The sequence below is a fragment of the Crinia signifera genome, chromosome 5, assembly GCF_055691185.1.
Source record: "Crinia signifera chromosome 5, ASM5569118v1, whole genome shotgun sequence".
NCBI classification, from domain to species: domain Eukaryota; kingdom Metazoa; phylum Chordata; class Amphibia; order Anura; family Myobatrachidae; genus Crinia; species Crinia signifera.
Genome location: NC_139221.1, coordinates 187,616,415 through 187,633,797, shown reverse-complemented (window position 1 = coordinate 187,633,797; position 17,383 = coordinate 187,616,415). Strand labels below are relative to the sequence as shown.

General features: G+C 44.4%; 1 protein-coding gene across 12 annotated transcripts in view; it reads right to left on the bottom strand.

Annotated features, from left to right (window-relative positions):
• Positions 1-17,383, bottom strand: part of LOC146080731 (uncharacterized) — a 258,773-nt gene that overhangs the window by 97,038 nt on the left and 144,352 nt on the right. For all 12 annotated transcript variants that reach the window (XM_083188317.1, XM_083188319.1, XM_083188314.1 and 9 more), the window contains 2 exons: positions 5,664-5,786; positions 2,824-2,863 (listed from right to left, as the gene is read on the bottom strand). In XM_083188317.1, coding sequence (XP_083044443.1) covers positions 2,824-2,863; positions 5,664-5,786 — 163 coding nt within the window. The remainder of the gene's footprint in view (positions 1-2,823; positions 2,864-5,663; positions 5,787-17,383) is intronic.

Below are 17,383 nucleotides of genomic sequence, written 5' to 3'. Positions count from 1 at the left end.
ATTACACGGAGCAGATGAGAAACCAACAATACTAACAGCTTCCCGATGTCCAATAACACCCTTTTGTTATCCAATGTAATGTGTCCATCAGACAAATGCCTTGGAGAATACAATGCCCCTTATTCAGATCTGATCGCAGTACAAATTTGTTCTCAAACTGGGCAAAAGTGAGTGTTAGATTTGTGTGATTTATTTTGTTTCTGTGCAGGGTAAATATTAGCTGCATTATTTTTACACTGCAATTTAAATTTCAGTTTCAACACACCCCACCCAAACTCTCTGCACATGTAACATCTGCCCCACCTGCAGTGCACATGGTTTTGCCCATTTTAAGAACAAATTTGTTCTGCGAACAGATCTGAATAAAGGCCAATATATTAAGAAGTACAAATATGTATAATGGATAATACATTTTTTCTGTAAATAGAAACACCTACCATACAATAACTTTGGATTGCTCATCACCCCTATGAACTTGTAACAGTACTGATCCCTAATCAGTATAATAGTACTGAGTATTATTCCCTGGACAAATTATTGGATAAGCAACATCAGATAAAGTTGTACTAGAAAAAAAGTCATGACAAACACTAAGCAGGGAAAATATCTCTCTTATATCGTTACCAAATATGGGTGCGATTTTTGGGACAGGTTAAAAATCGCATCAAATCGCACGCCACATTTGTGTTTTTATTTTAAATCACAATGTAAAATGGTGCAATTTTTTTTAGGAAAAGTACAAAGTCGCATGCGATTTCTGATAATGGAAAATGTGCAATTTCTTAAGACGTGTGCAGTTTTTAGTAATGAGATTACGATTTTTTACACATAGGAGTGTGCGGATTTGTTTTTAAAAAAAATGGCGTGGGTCCCCCCCCTACCAAGCAAAACCAGCCCCAAGCTCATTGAGCCAGTCCTGATTCAGCAAATACGGTAGAAAAATACATGTTGTCTGTGTCTGCAAAGCACACTTGATTACATTGCTGGTTCTCGGTAAAAGACTGATTAGGGTCCTGAGGTTGGATGGTTGAAGAGAGGTGGTTAACCATTCATAAGCCCAGTTCAGGTATTTAGGATATAAGCCTGAGAAGAGGCTAATTCGGCTTACACCTGCAGAGGCTGATTTAAGCTGTCTGAGAACTTATCTCAGTGTCTCACTACCTGGGGAAAAATGTAGCAGGCCTGTGTGAGACCCTGTGACACTGGCTGTAAGTAAATGTGCATTTGTCTATGTTTGTGGTAGGGGAATGAGGCCCTATCACTTTGAGTGAGGGATACTTATGTTTAGTTAGTGACCAGATGGGCTAGGATTTATTTTTATGTTTTCCTGGCTGCTGTGTGTTTAAAGGTATCCCCTACCCTGGCTAAATCACAATATATATATATATATATATATATATATATATATATATATATATATATATATATATATATATATATATATATATATATATATATATATATTTTATGAATACTAATAAAAGGTAAATTTTAGCATATATATTCCTATCAGTGCACCAAAATCAGATTCTGTCCTTCCTAGTTTATTATGTAATGCTGTATATCTGAGGCTGCACCTACTGACAAGTATACTATTAAAAGAGAATACATCAACAGGGACACTATTTGCACAGTATGTTGTAAATAAGTTCTGGTGTAATAGTATATAGATGCTTTGTGCCCATCAATATTGTCACTGCTATTATATAGGACACCAAACTGTTTTGCAAGTTATACAAATTTACCTCCTCTTGGGGAGGCAGGTGAAAAGATACTTAAGGTCTCTAACTTTTTTCAGCAAGCAGCCTTAAGTGCCCAAACGTTTGGCCACCCTGACCTATACTATTAAACAAGCTTAAGGTGCCCATACATGCTCAGATGCGGGCGTCCGTTTTGTGCTTAAATAGCACGCATTACATCTCATGCGTTGTGCATGCGATGCGATGAAAAGCAAGTACAAAAAGTATGTGCAGCCGCGGGAGCGCGCATCTCAAAGTACAAAACGGACCCGCCGCATCGGACCGTGTATGGGCACCTTTATATTCTTCTATATGTACGAGGTGCAAAAAGTGCTACAACCTTAAACTATCTAGTGTCTATATTTTACCAGAAGAAAAAAAAATACATGATAATACATTCCAATAGTGGTTGCAAAAAGTTCTCAGGTTGCTTTGTTTCCAGCAATGCCATTGCAAATGTTCCTCAATCGAACTCTTGCTCCTTCAGTGTTAAGAACAGTGAATATTCTTAAAATAATTTATATGTGCGTACTAGATAGGGAGTAAATTTAAATTACAGCACGTAGCAGTATCTTTCCTTTACATGTCTTACTGGTATTCTCCAGACCAATCAATTGGTATAGTCGTCAGCTATACAAGACAACGACATGTCAATATGCATACTTAGCAATAAGGTGACTTGGGTGAAAAAACTTATGGAAGTTAAAGCTGTCCTTTTTAGCAGTTAAACTGTATACTGCTACATAGCCACAAGATGGTAGTAGAGATCTATATAAAAATGTTCTATTTGGACACTGAAGTACACTAACCGCACTTTCGATACGTTTTTTTTAACTGTTCACCTTATTGCTAAATATGTATAATGACATGTAATTTCTTTGTATTCAATATACTGCTGTATACCAATTGAAGGGTCTGGAAAACGCCAGAGGGAATTTAACTTGTAAATGAAAGATACTGATACACGTTGACATTTACTCACCATCTGGTAAGCAAATAGAAATTTATTTTAACGTTATTAACACTGAAGGCGCAAAAGTTCCATTATTGATGAAAACGCATAAACTCTTATTTGAATACTTACCCTGTGGGTTCCTCTGATTCCTCATCAACATTTTCGGCCTCTGCATAAAATATATGAAAAAAAATATTTTCTCACACATACAAAAAAAAATACAATACACATTATATTGAAAATATATTGGCCAGGAAAGTTGTCTTCTAAACTATTTTGGAAGCATAAAATAAAGAAAATATTTTATCCCAGTGATGCTTTATCTAGAGGATATTACAGATACAGCTCAGAGTGAATGCTCTCCTTCTGCACCTGGAAACCATGCACCATATAAAAGGCCCATCCCTGTTACAATTACACCTAGGGACAGCCATCAATCCTTATAATAAAATATTATTTATTAACAGTTTCTGTACTTATTTGTTAGTTGGGTGCCCGTTAAGTAGTTTGCGTAGTGGTGTATTGAGAATATGAATACACCACTATGCTATATACGTAAACTACGTATCTTACGTAAACTACGTAATTTACGTATTTGGAGCTACGTTAATGCATAATGTTTCATATCCCCACTATCCACGTCATACCTCCACTATCCACGTGGGCGCAGAGTTAATTTTATATAGTGTGGCGAGCGCAGCGAGCCACTGAGCCCAGCGATGGCAAAGGCAACTATGGCCATCCCTGGATGACCATCGATAAAAACATTGATGGTCACCCATTGCACTTATACACCATCGATGGTCAGTTGCACTTTTGCCATCGATGGCAAAGGTGGCTGGCTAGTGCCGCTGGGGAGCCGGGAAAACATGTGATGCTCCCCCAGCGGCCGCATCGCGCCACCGCCGACCAAACAACCACCCGCCCGCCTGCTGCTTAGCCGGCCGCCCGGCAATGGCTACGCTAACAACAAAGCCAAAGCTACTTTGTCAGCGTACCACAGTTTCTTATATAGCGCAGCATGTTCTGTTGCAATTTACAATAGGAACATTTATATGTACTGGCGGGTAATTGAGAGATTATGAAAAATAAAATCAGTAAGTCAAAACAGGGAATTATCAGCTTTATCATACACTTCCTACATCCATCAGAAATGTCTAAAAATACAAAATGGCTTTAATGATCAGTGCCGTTTTTAAAGGCGGGCGAGCCACACAATCAAACAGAGCGCCCGCTAACAGTGGTGGTCAGTGGCTGGCCGAACGGTCCACCCACAACTAATCCTATTCAGAGGAGCGCCGGCTTCCCACTACAGAGTGCATTATGGAACTCATTTTGGTTGACACGTAGCGATGCGAAGTTCGCAGCGCTGCATGTATTTGTAAGCCCACAAGCAGTCCGCACAGACAGCTGCCCTCCATCGCAGGCTGAATTTACCCGCACAGCTGTGAATGGATGTTTTGCATGGTATAACATGTAATTCGCATTACAGTGTGTGGTATGTGTAATAGGTCTTACGGTGTGTGGTATAATGTGTAATTTGCAATACCTGATCATGTACAATGGGCACACATTTTTCCATGGTAGGCCACACCCCTTTCAATTAGTCCACACACCCTTTTTGGACAGGCACAGATTTTTCAAAAGGTGGACATGGGTTTTTTCACATTTTTTTTGTCCCGAATGTCGATACAGTCGACATGGACACTGAACCGTAGCACCACGCCCCCTCCCATCATGCCCTAGTGGATGGTAGGGCATGAAATACCATCTGTTGGCTAAAAAAAAAAAAAGCAAAAACCCCATGCCGACCTTTTGACTGTCGACCTAATGACCCTGTCGACCTAGACTCATGTCGACTTTCCTGCATGCCGACCAACATGTTGGTGACCCAATGACCATTTCCCAGTCTAGAAACAGCAATGTTAGGGATATGTGAATTTGTTAAGGGAGTTTACCTGCAAACTCTTATTTTTGCCTAACATTATTGGCAGGGTCTAAGTGCGTGAGCTATACAAATAAATATACAATTGTCAAGAAGATATTAGGCTTAAGGGGGTATTCAATCCCTGCCGCTATTTCCGAAGGTGGAAATCGTGACGGGCGCCTATTCAATGCTGTCTTGTCCGACAACATTGTAGAGCCAGATCGATAGAACGGGTGTCCGACAACATTGTAGAGCCAGATTGACAGAACGGGTGCCCGACAACATTGTAGAGCCAGATTGACAGAACGGGTGCCCGACAACATTGTAGAGCCAGATTGACAGAACGGGTGCCCGACAACATTGTAGAGCCAGATTGACAGAACGGGTGCCCGACAACATTGTCGAGCCAGATTGACAGAACGGGTGCCCGACAACATTGTCGAGCCAGATTGACAGAACGGGTGCCCGACAACATTGTCGAGCTAGATTGACAGAACGGGTGCCCGACAACATTGTCGAGCTAGATTGACAGAACGGGTGCCCGACTTTGAAAGCGGTCAGGCCCGTTTGGTCGAATACGGGCGTGAATTGTCGCGATCACAACCAAATCTCAACAATCCACAGCTGTTTAAGTGGACACCCCCTTTTCGCCTATCTCCAAGTGGGACATTGAATCCCGCCTGGTGATCTGCTGTTGAGCAAAACACAAATAGGCCAGGGTCACGGCTATCGGGACGGATCGACAGTCGTGACCTGGGATTGAATATCCCCCTTAATGTAAATGTAGTGAACTCAAAGGATGAACTGAAATTCTTGGTGCTCAAAGACTGCAAACCGATAAGGCATTAAACACAGTATCAAACATGATCTGTGGATATAGTCATACTGTCCTCAGTTACCATGTCAACACTAGCATGTAGAAATAAAAACAAGTAAAATCGAGGTAGTAGTGTAGTTTCAGTAATACGTTTTGTGACGGTTAAAAATAAAAGTAAAAAACAAAACTAACTCCAGCTGATAAAAACAAAAAAATGTAATTCACCTGGCGCAGAATTGGATGAAGAGCAGTTGGAACCAGATGGAGAAATTGGAGCAGTTTCATTATAATCAGGTGTTTCCAATCGAGCTTTCTTCCTGGGTTGTTCATCATTGGTTTTCACAGTTGCTGAATGAAAGGATATTTCATGAATGACACAAAATGTTATCAGCATGAGTTTTAAATAACAAAAATACTTGTTATTGTTGCTCAATTAGTTTGAAATGTAACATATCTGAACAAAAAAAGGGTAAACGGTACTTATGTATTATCTGGGCTCCCATGTTAAATGCACCCCATTTTTTCATACCCCTACTATCCAACTACGCATGGAGTTGATTTTATATAGTGTGGCGAGCGCAGCGAGCCACCGTGCCCGAAGCGTGGAGAGCGCAGCGAGCCCCGCGAGGGGACGCGGTCTCATAAGAAAAACGGGAGCCCAGATATTACATAAGTACCGGGTAAACTATCTAAAGACACTCTTAACAGTCAAATGGGCAAGTGTCTCAATAGTTCTTTATTAAAAAATGTCAAGTGATCGTAGCATATTTTTGCTATATTTGTAACCTTTTGTGCAATCTCTATAGAATTAAGCCCTAACAACGGGTTAAAATAATGGGTTATCTATTTTGGACACCATATATGAATAATTACCATGGGTTGCGGGGCCAGAAGTCCATCTGGACTGCATCTTTGGGTAATATATATATATATCTCTACCCCAGTGAGGGAGGTCACTACAACCCTAGGATTTTTTGGAGCAATACAAGCTGGTAGAAGCATTGCTAAAAACCACTACCGGTATGCTATAAATTATTATATTTTTTTGGTACGTCCAGTACCCTCCAAACCACCCCATGTCATGAACATCTAATTTATTCATTTTCAAACGCATGGTTCTCCCACAGATTTTCGGAGTCTGCCCCACTGAGGAATATCATTATTGTCTACGTTAATCTGAGGAAACACATGCTAGCACAAGCGTTTTGATATCACAATGGTATGTTGAATACCCTCTAATTTATGCTCGATCCTATTTTCTATCAAGTCCTCTGTTTATGCAAATATGCATCTCTAGCTATTTTCTGTGCTCGTTCTCCTATGTTACTTATATAGTTTTAAGGACCAAGAGGTCCGCATGTTCTTAACCTTATTTTAAACAAATATTAAATTTAAAATGTGCATATTGTTTGCATCTGTATTTTGTTTATATATGTATTGGAAATATCAGTATGTAATATACCATCATTATTATGTTTACCACCTGCAGTACTAAAACCCCTGATGAAGTCTTTTTCAAGACGAAACGCGTCGTGTTGCTTGTATTTCCGAAAAGGATACCATTTCCAGATGTGAAAATTATCTAATAAAAAGCACACTGGTTTTTAAAAAAATATTTGTACTGTTTTTGTATTTTGACAAACTATTGGTGGTGTAAAAGCGCTCTCTATACCTCCTTTCTATATATATATATATATATATATATATATATATATATATATATATATATATATATATATATATATATATATATATATATATATATATATATTTTCATTCTTTTTTCAATATAGGATACCCTGGATATGTAATCGAGTTAGGATTACTGCGTTGGAGCACTACCCAACCCAGATTCTGTACAAAAGAAACCCTTGAGAACGATTTGTAATAACATCTATGTGAACTAATCCCTGTATAGAATTATGCCGACTCTTGGCTATATTTATAACCTTTTTCTTATACATATATTTATGGTCCTTTTTTCTCAAGTCTAGCAGTATTAGTGTGTTTTAGAAAAACAGAAGTACTGATGAATATAATTTCGTGATGAATATAAATAACAACGATATGACGCCTCATCGTAACGCGCTCTATAGAATCTGCCATATATGCCATATATGTTTGTAAAATAAGGAATTTGGTACTCACCGATAATTCCCTTTCTCCAAGGCAGCAGGGGACACTGCAGTCATAACGTGTGGGGATAGCATGGTGTACTGGAGGAGTCGGCACTTTAAGAAAATTTGAATGTGGCTGGCTCCTCCACCCTCTATCCCCCCCAGACCTCAGTCTTAAAAAACTGTGTCCGCGAGAGGAAGATGATAGGGCAAGCAACCGACAGGAGGAGGATACTGTCACTCAGAGAAAACAGAGATTAGACCCCAACACACATTGAAAAACAGTAAATATGTATCAACAGACACACCTATACATATAGAAATATAGAAATAGAAAGAACTTCTAACAAAACATATAACTGCAGGTTCACCCTTTATGTTAAAGGTAAGTATTATTTCTTATGGAAGGAAGACTAGCGCTGGGAGGGCGTGCAGTGTCCCCTGCTGCCTTGGAGAAAGGGAATTATCGGTGAGTACCAAATTCCTTATTTCTCCCTCGGCCAGCAGGGGACACTGCAGTCATAACGTGTGGGAATAATACCCAAGCACTACTCCCGGGTGGGAGAGCACTGGGATTCCTGCAATACCGCCCTTCCAAAGGATGCCTCAGAAGTGGCAAAGGTATCGAACCTGTAAAACCGAGCGAAGGTATTTGTACCAGCCCAAGTGGCCGCCCTACACACTTGTGCCAGGGAAACCCCCCTAGCCAGGGCCCAGGACGTGCTTATCGACCTTGTGGAGTGAGCCGATATGCCAGACGGAGCCTGTCTTTGAGCCTGCACATAGGCTTCCTTAATGGTCAGGCAAAGCCAGCGGGCCAGCGTCTGTTTCGAAGCTGGCTATCCTTTCTTTTCAGCTCCATACAGAACGAAAAGATTATCTGATTTCCGTACATCCGCCGTACGTTTCAGATAAATTCGTAAGGCCCGAACTACATCCAGCAACTTCGATTCTCCAGACAGAACTGGAATCACGATAGGTTCATTCACATGAAATGCCGAAACTACCTTCGGCAAAAAGTCTTTTCGGGTCCTTAGTTCTGCTCTATCTTTATGGAAGACCAAGAAAGAGCCCCTAACTCCGATACTCGGCGCGCAGAAGCTAAGGCCAATAACATGACCGTCTTCCACGTGAGATATTTAATGTCCACCGAGTTAAGGGGTTCAAACAGGTTTGACTTAAGGCAGTTCAGGACCAGTGGCAGTTCCACGGGTTCAGTAGGAGATACAAACGGTGGTTGTATTCTCTGTACTCCTTTTAGGAATGTTTGCACCTCCGGGATAAGGGCTAACCTTCGATGGAAAAAGATAGAAAGGGCAGAGATCTGCACCTTTAACGAGCCCAACCGGAGACCAGCGTTCAATCCCACCTGTAGGAATTGTAGCAATCTGGACAATTGAAATACGGCCCTGGGAAACTTCATGTACTCACACCAACAGATATAGGACTGCCATATCCTATGATAGTGGGCCGATGTGACCCCCTTTCTGGCCTTCAGCATGGTGGGAATAACCGATGATGGGATTCCCCTTCTTTTTAGCAAATTGGCCTCAACAGCCAGGCCGTCAAATGCAGATTATGTAAGTTTTGGTAACCGAATGGTCCCTGTTGAAGTAAGTCTGGACGCATTGGAAGGCGCCAAGCGTCTACTGACAGGAGCTTGAGGTCGGAGTACCACAACCTCCTCGGCCAATCCGGCGCTACTAGAATGACCGTTGTGTCCTCCCTCTTTATCTTTTTGAGGACTCTTGGAAGAAGAGGGAAAGGAGGGAAAATGTAGACAAGTCTGTATGGCCACCGAATGGACAAGGCGTCCACTGCCACCGCCGCTGGATCCAGAGACCTGGCACAATAGAGAGGCAGCTGATGGTTCAGTCTGGAGGCCATCAGATCTATCTGTGGAGTCCCCCACCGGAGGGTAATCTGATGAAACACCTCCGGATGGAGAGCCCACTCCCCTGGGTGGAAATCTTGGCGACTGAGAAGTCTGCCTGCCAATTTTCCACCCCTGGGATGAAAACTGCCGAGAAATCTGTGGCATGAGCCTCCGTCCATTCCAAAATGGGTCGAACCTCCCTCATGGCGGCACGGCTCCTTGTGCCCTCTTGCCGATTCACATAGGCCACTGCTGTCATGTTGTCGGACTGAATCCTTATTGAACGTCCCCTGAGCAGTTCGTGCCCCTGCAACAGGGTGAGTCTGATGGCCCGCAACTCCAGGATGTTTATGGGGAGTTTGGATTCTTGTAGTGACCATCTTCCCTGAAACCTTTGGTTTAGAGCCACTGCTCCCCAGCCTCGGAGGTTGGCATCTGTCGTCACTATGGTCCATGTACAGGGTCTGAAGCTGCGGCCCTGCAACAGATAGGGAGTATGGAGCCACCACCGAAGTGAGGTGCGGGCTTTTTGTGACAGGGTGATTCTCTTGTGGATCTGAAGGTGTGATCCCGACCACTGGGATAACAGATTCTCCTGGAACGCCCGGGAGTGGAAGCGGCCGTATGGGAGAGCCTCGAATGAAGCCACCATTAATCCCAACAGATGGGTACAAAGATGTGCAGAGACTCGACGTAGAAGCAGGATTTGACGTACTCTTGACTGAAGGGTCCTGATTTTGTCCATCGGAAGGAACACCCTTTCCTGAACTGTGTCCAGTATCAAGCCTAGGAACTGAAGTCTTTGAGATGGGTTTAGTTGTGACTTTTTGAAGTTCACTATCCACCCATTTTGTATTAGGAAATTGCAGGTCAGAAGGGCGTCTGCCTCTAACTTCTGTTGACACGGTGACTTTAAGAGGAGATCGTCTAAGTAAGGTATGATGGTCACGCCCTGTAGACGAAGGGCCGTGACCATACAGGCCAGCACCTTTGTAAAAACCCGCGGAGCGGATGAGAGGCCAAAGGGTAAACCTCTGAACTGGTAATGATTGTCTTGTATGGCGAACCTGAGGAATCTTTGATGTGGTTCCCAGATGGGGATATGCAAGTATGCGTCCTTGATATCCAGGGAGAGAAGATATTCCCCCTTTTCCAAGGATGCCACTACTGAACGAATTGACTCCATTTTGAACTTGTGATAGAACACAAATTCGTTTAGCTTCTTTAAGTTGAGAATCGGACGGACGGAGCCGTCTGGTTTTGGCACTACGAAAATGCTTGAATATTACCCGGTGCCCCTTTGATGAGCTGGAACCGGGATAATTACCTTTGAGAGAATGAGGGACTGAATGGAGCCGCAAAGGGCTGAGGCTGTTTCCACCGAAGATGGAAGGCCTATTGGGAAGAATAAGGTTGAAGGCGGGGCCGTGAACGCCAGTTTGTAACCCTGAGTCACTATCTGGAGCACCCAGGCATCTTTGCAGTGGGACTTCGATGTGTCTGCAAACAACAACAGCCTGGCGCCCACCTCGGGATCCCCCAGGTGAGCAGGAAGACCGTCATGCCACCGGTTTCTCGGTGGCCTTTGGGTCTCTGAGAGAGGTAGTGGCTGAGGGTTGTGCTGTTCTAGCACCACGTCCTCGGCGGCCTCTGTAGGAGGAGAAACCTCCCCTGGACCTGCCTCTAAACCCTGCGTTACCTCGAAAGGAACGAAAAGTAGGGGACACCAAGGGCATTTTTGTAGCCGGAGCAGAAGAAGGAAGGAAAGCCGACTTCCCCCCCGTTGCCTGAGAGATCAGCCTGCCCAAGTCAGGTCCAAAAAGCATGTCACCCGTGAAAGGAAGGCCATCCACAGCTTTTTTGATCTCTGGTTCGGCCTGCCATGAACGCAGCCAAACAGAGCGTCTGGCCACCACCGCGGAGGCCGAGGCCTTAGCTCCCAAAACAGAAATATCAGAGGCCTCTTCACCTATGTAGGATGAAGCATCCCTGATGCACTCTGCCAAGGGGAGCAGTTCATCACGAGGAGTGTTTTGTTCCAAACCAGTGATAAGATCAGAGGCCCATTTTTTCATTGCTCTGGCTACCCAAGCAGACGCCAGAGCAGGGCGGAGCATAACTCCTACATTTGAATAAATGTTCTTAAGAGAACTATCCAAGCGTCTATCCTGAGACTCTTTTAAAGGACACTGCCCCAGGGATAGGGAGCGTGGTTTTCTTGGACAGGCGGGACAGAGACACATCTGGAGTGGGAGGGGTCTCCCATTTTTCCCTGGATACATCTGAGAAGGGGTAAAGGACCTTCAATCTCGAAATTTTTTGTCAGGAGACTTCCAGACCTTTAAAAGAGGGTCATCTAACTCCTCTGAGTCTGGGAAAGTTAGGGGTTGTTTTTGAACCCTGCCAAAAATAGATACCTGAGGTGGTGCTGAGGTATCAGCAATGTGAAATGTGTCACGGATTTCTCTGATTAAGCCTTCCACTCCCTGCACCTCCTCTTCTGGAAGGTCGTCCCCAATGGGGTCCTGAGCCAGATCTGGAGGAAATTCCCCCTCTTCTAAGGGGATATAGTTATCTGTGTCGTCAGCCAGGACTATGGTCGGCACTGCCCTTCTCTTCACTGGGGGTGAAGAGGGTCTAGCTTGGGAGTAGGAAGATACAGACTGTTTTAGGGAGTCAACCGACTGAATAAGGGATGAAGCCCATAGTGGCTCAGTTGTAGCAAGCTGAGACAGGTGAGAGTGAAATACTTCCCTGTCCTTTCTAGAAGCCTCCATTTCAGCAGTGAAGTTAGAAAGGAGGGTTTGTAAGACATCCCCAGGGCTCTGGGGGGTAGCCTGAGGCCCAGGGGAACTGGGAGTAACAGCAACCTGCACCCTTGCAGAAGCCTGTATTCTTGTATAGCAAGGGCCACACAGGGAGACACCCTTGATGTGCTGCGTGTACTGTTGCTTAAAGTCTTTGCAAGTGTACACCTTTTGTGCAGCCTTAGAAGAGGTAGCCCTTCCTGCCATACTGAAGCCTAAACAGAAGCCCCACAGAACCAAACACCCCTATTGACCAACACACAAACACAGTCACAGGCACTCCTAGCACAGGTAAGCCAGAGGCCTGAGAGAGAACAGGGAGAGAGGAGCCAAGCCTTCCCCCCGATGTGTTGAAAATGGGGATATCCCCGCTGACTCACAGTACTGCTGAGGTCCCAGGGGATGCGCTGAAGCCCGAACAGGAGCTGGTACACCGGGACTGCAGGGTCTGAAGCTGCTTGTTCAGTAGCGGAGAGAAGCTGCGCTCGGTGTAATGGCGGCCACCAGCAGGAGAAGCAGAAGGAAAGCCCCGTCTTCCTGACGCGGACGCTTCCCGCGCCGATCTGCTGGGCGGGAAATTTGAAGCCAGCTGCGTCAGCGCTGCCGGTAACCAACAATGGCTGCGGGCGGCTGACTAACTCCCCCCAGCCAGGTGCTCTCCCTGGCTGGCCCCCTTTCTTATTTCCTGGAGGTCGGGGGAACGTAGCCTCGGACCCAGAACGCACGCCGCGTGCAGCTGCGGCGGGTCCCCGGAGCGGATGCTCCGGTGGCTTGGGTAGCAGAGGAAACACTGCACCCCTCCAGGATACCCGTTCTGTCTGCCTGTCTCTATAACTAAAAATTAATTAAATAAATAAAAACCTAATCTCCCTAAGGAGACCCTTGCCCAGGAGACCGACTCCTCCGGGCACTTTTTTTAAGACTAAGGTCTGGGGGGGGGATAGAGGGGGGAGGAGCCAGCCACATTCAAATTTTCTTAAAGTGCCGACTCCTCCAGTACACCATGCTATCCCCACACGTTATGACTGCAGTGTCCCCTGCTGGCCGAGGGAGAAATCATGCTTTGCCTCTCTTCATGCATATGCCCCCCCCCCGTCCTTTTTTCCTCTTCCCTCTCTAGATAGAATCTATTTAATCCATCTGTTCATTGTATTTTTTACTGTATATTTTAACGTATCCACGCGCAGATTATACCTGTATTTGTAGGACATCCCGTCTGTAAGTCACTAAGGACTTCCCTATATTGATGGCCCTCTACGTGGCTAAGATATGATTATAGAATAATTTATTAAATATCTATGCTATTTGTATGTATACATACATATTTTTTAATTTCAAAATAATCTTTTTCACTTTAGGTACTGAAAGTTTTCCATGCCAGTTTTTCCCATGTAATACATTTCTAACATGCTATCCAATGTATCACATATACTTTCTCATTCACACAATGGTAGGGATATATATATATATATATATATAGATATATATCTATATATATATATATATATATATATATAGCCTAGCAACGCTGACGCCGATGACGTCATGCGCAACAAGTCCCGACACCCGGAAGCCTGCTGAGACGCGAGCCACGGACGGACCGCACTTGCACCCCTTCTGCCTCTGGTATTTAAGGTAGGACCAAAACAAACTTTGTACCACTGTTGTTTTTTCTCCTTGAAAACGGGGGCTTGAACCCCGAAACGTTGGAGCACTATTAAAGCACTTTTTAAATCCAGAAGAGTGCCGCTGTTTGTATTCTGGCTAAAGATATATATATATATATATATATATATATATATATATATATATATATATATATATATATATATATATATATATATATATAGTGTTCCCGCTCGGCTTATTTTACAGGGCGCTGCGCCCTGCCCGTTTTAAAGCTGCCGATTTCCGCCCTGCCCTTTTTTGCCCGCCCTGCACAAGTTAATAGTTGCTGCCGCGCTAGAGGTCTCCTCCTGCTCATAGTGTTAGCTTCTAGCGCGGCAGCGTGTGGAGTGGACACTCCCCCCGCAGCCCAGCAGCCTTCATATTGAATGGCCTCGGCTGCCTCATCTCCTGTGTGACCCCACCTCCTCCCGCGCGCTGCATAGAACAGGTCCGTGTGGAATCACCTCCCCTGACTGCACATAGACTCTACGTGCAGTCAGAGGAGGTGGGGCCACACGGACGTGCTCTTGGCAGCAATGCCACTTAGCTGACAGCCGGGCAGACTGTATGTGCGCTGCGCTGCCCGGCTGTAGTATCCGGCAGTAGAATCTGTATTTTCACAGGTGTCCTGCTGGACCGCCGGCAGCCAATCAGGAGCGGCTATCAATGCCGCCGCTCCTGATTGGCTGCCCGGCGGTCCAGCGGGAGATATGAAAATACAGCTTCTCTTGCCGGATACTACAGTACAGCCGGACAGCGCACATACAGTCTGCCCGGCTGTCAGCAATTACGTAGCAGCACACAGGTACTGCGGGCGGATGGGCGATGGGGGGGGGGGAGGATTGCGGGCGGACGGGCGATGGGGGGGGAAGGATTGCGGGCACCGGCGGTTATAGGGTGTCTGTGGGCTTCCCACAATTCTATCAAAAATAGGTACAGAGCCAAGTTGCAGCCAGCAGTAGCACTAGCATCTGCTTCGCCTCCCCATCTTCCCTCTCATTTGCAGTAAAATGGTTATGTATATATTGGTGGTGCTGGCTTTCCTGTGGGGTCTACTCTCTCTCTGTCGTGTGTTTTGCAGCACCTCATTCTCTTGGATTATGAAAATATAGCTACTCTTTCCTAATGGGAGTATGTACAAGGACAGCGGCAAATAAGGTCTGCTGAAGTTCCCCCAGATGCAGGAGTAGTTACACTTTGAATAGTGCTTCCAAGAGAAAGATGGATGTGGTATATCATGTCCACCCCAAAAGATCGACATGCACAATGTCAACACATGAAAATGGTCAACATAATTTTTTCAGTTTTTGTTGTTAATGTCAACACCTGAGCACAAGGACCCTAATTTAGTGTACTGCACCCCTGCATGGCTAGCTTTTCTGCTTTGTGCTGATGGTGTGACGCTCAGGTGTCACAGGATGGATTATATAGCATAAATGTGCTGATGGTGTGACGCTCCGGTGTCACAAGATGGTTATATAGCATAAATGTGCTGATTGTGTGACGCTCAGGTGTCACAGGATGGTTATATATAGCATAAATGTGCTGATGGTGTGACGCTCAGGTGTCACAGGATGGTTATATAGCATAAATGTGCTGATGGTGTGACGCTCAGGTGTCACAAGATGGGTTATATAGCATAAATGTGGTGATGGTGTGACGCTCTCAGGTGTCACAAGATGGTTATATAGCATAAATGTGCTGATGGTGTGACGCTCGGGTGTCACAGGATGGATTATATAGCATAAATGTGCTGATGGTGTGACGCTCAGGTGTCACAGGATGGATTATATAGCATAAATGTGCTGATGGTGTGACGCTCAGGTGTCACAAGATGGATTATATAGCATAAATGTGCTGATGGTGTGACGCTCCGGTGTCACAAGATGATTATATAGCATAAATGTGCTGATGGTGTGACGCTCAGGTGTCACAGGATGGGTTATATAGCATAAATGTGCTGATGGTGTGACGCTCAGGTGTCACAAGATGGTTATATAGCATAAATGTGCTGATGGTGTGACGCTCCGGTGTCACAGGATGGATTATATAGCATAAATGTGCTGATGGCGTGACGCTCCGGTGTCACAAGATGGTTATATAGCATAAATGTGCCGATGGTGTGACGCTCAGGTGTCACAAGATGGGTTATATAGCATAAATGTGCTGATGGTGTGACGCTCCGGTGTCACAAGATGGGTTATATAGCATAAATGTGCCGATGGTGTGACGCTCAGGTGTCACAGGATGGGTTATATAGCATAAATGTGCTGATGGTGTGACGCTCAGGTGTCACAAGATGGTTATATAGCATAAATGTGCTGATGGTGTGACGCTCAGGTGTCACAGGATGGTTAGCTTAAATGTGCTGATGGTGTGACGCTCCGGTGTCACAAGTTGGTTATATAGCATAAATGTGCTGATGGTGTGACGCTCAGGTGTCACAAGATGGTTATATACTGTAGCATAAATGTGCTGATGGTGTGACGGTCAGGTGTCACCATTTTGACCTTTTAAATTAAAATGTGCCCTCGCGATTGAAAAATGTGCCCTCGCGATTGAAAAATGTGCCCTTCCCATATATATAGATGGGGCAGCACGGATGGTGTAATGGTTAGCATTACTGCCTCACAGCTCTGAGGTCATGGGTTTGATCCCCAACATGGCTCCAACTGTGCGGAGTTTGTATATTCTGCTTGCGTGGGTTTCCTCCAGGTACTCTGGTTTCCACCCACAATCCAAAAATATACTGGTAGGTTAATTGGCTTCCAACAAAATTAACCCTAGAATGTCTGTGTGTGCGTGTACATGTGGTAGGGACTATAGATTGTAAGCTCCTTTGGGGCAGGAACTGATGTGAATGTTGAAATATTCTCTGTAAAGCGCTGCGGAATATGTATGCGCTATATAAGAAACTGTTAATAAATAAAATAATAAATATAACATACAGTATGAGCTTTTTGTTAATCTTGAACTCAAATTTTTTTTGTGAATATAACTACAAACTATGACCAACAATGGGGATAAGCACCTAATTTCTGCATTATATAAAACCTGTGATCATACTAAGAAACATCTTAATGACAGAAATATAAATGTAGCGATCTATAACAGATTGGCTAAAGCTTATCCATACGCTAAGAATGTATTGCCTGAACTATACAAATCCAATGGGAGCCATACAATTCAGCTATTGTATCACATGACCGGCACTTTAGCCTATCAATGAACACAGATGGCAAACATCCCCCTACGTACAGCATAATACATTGACATCCCTATGACCCAATGAAAAGCGCTAATAAGTGAGGCACGACACGCAGAATGGACCTCTTGGTCATATGACCGGAAGTATATGCGCATGGGAGTTTACACAGCCTATTTAAACCCGACTAATGGACAGAGCATTACACTTGATCCTTGAAGAAGCCACGTGATAAGTTAGCGGGGAAACGCGTCGATCCATAACAGACCTCT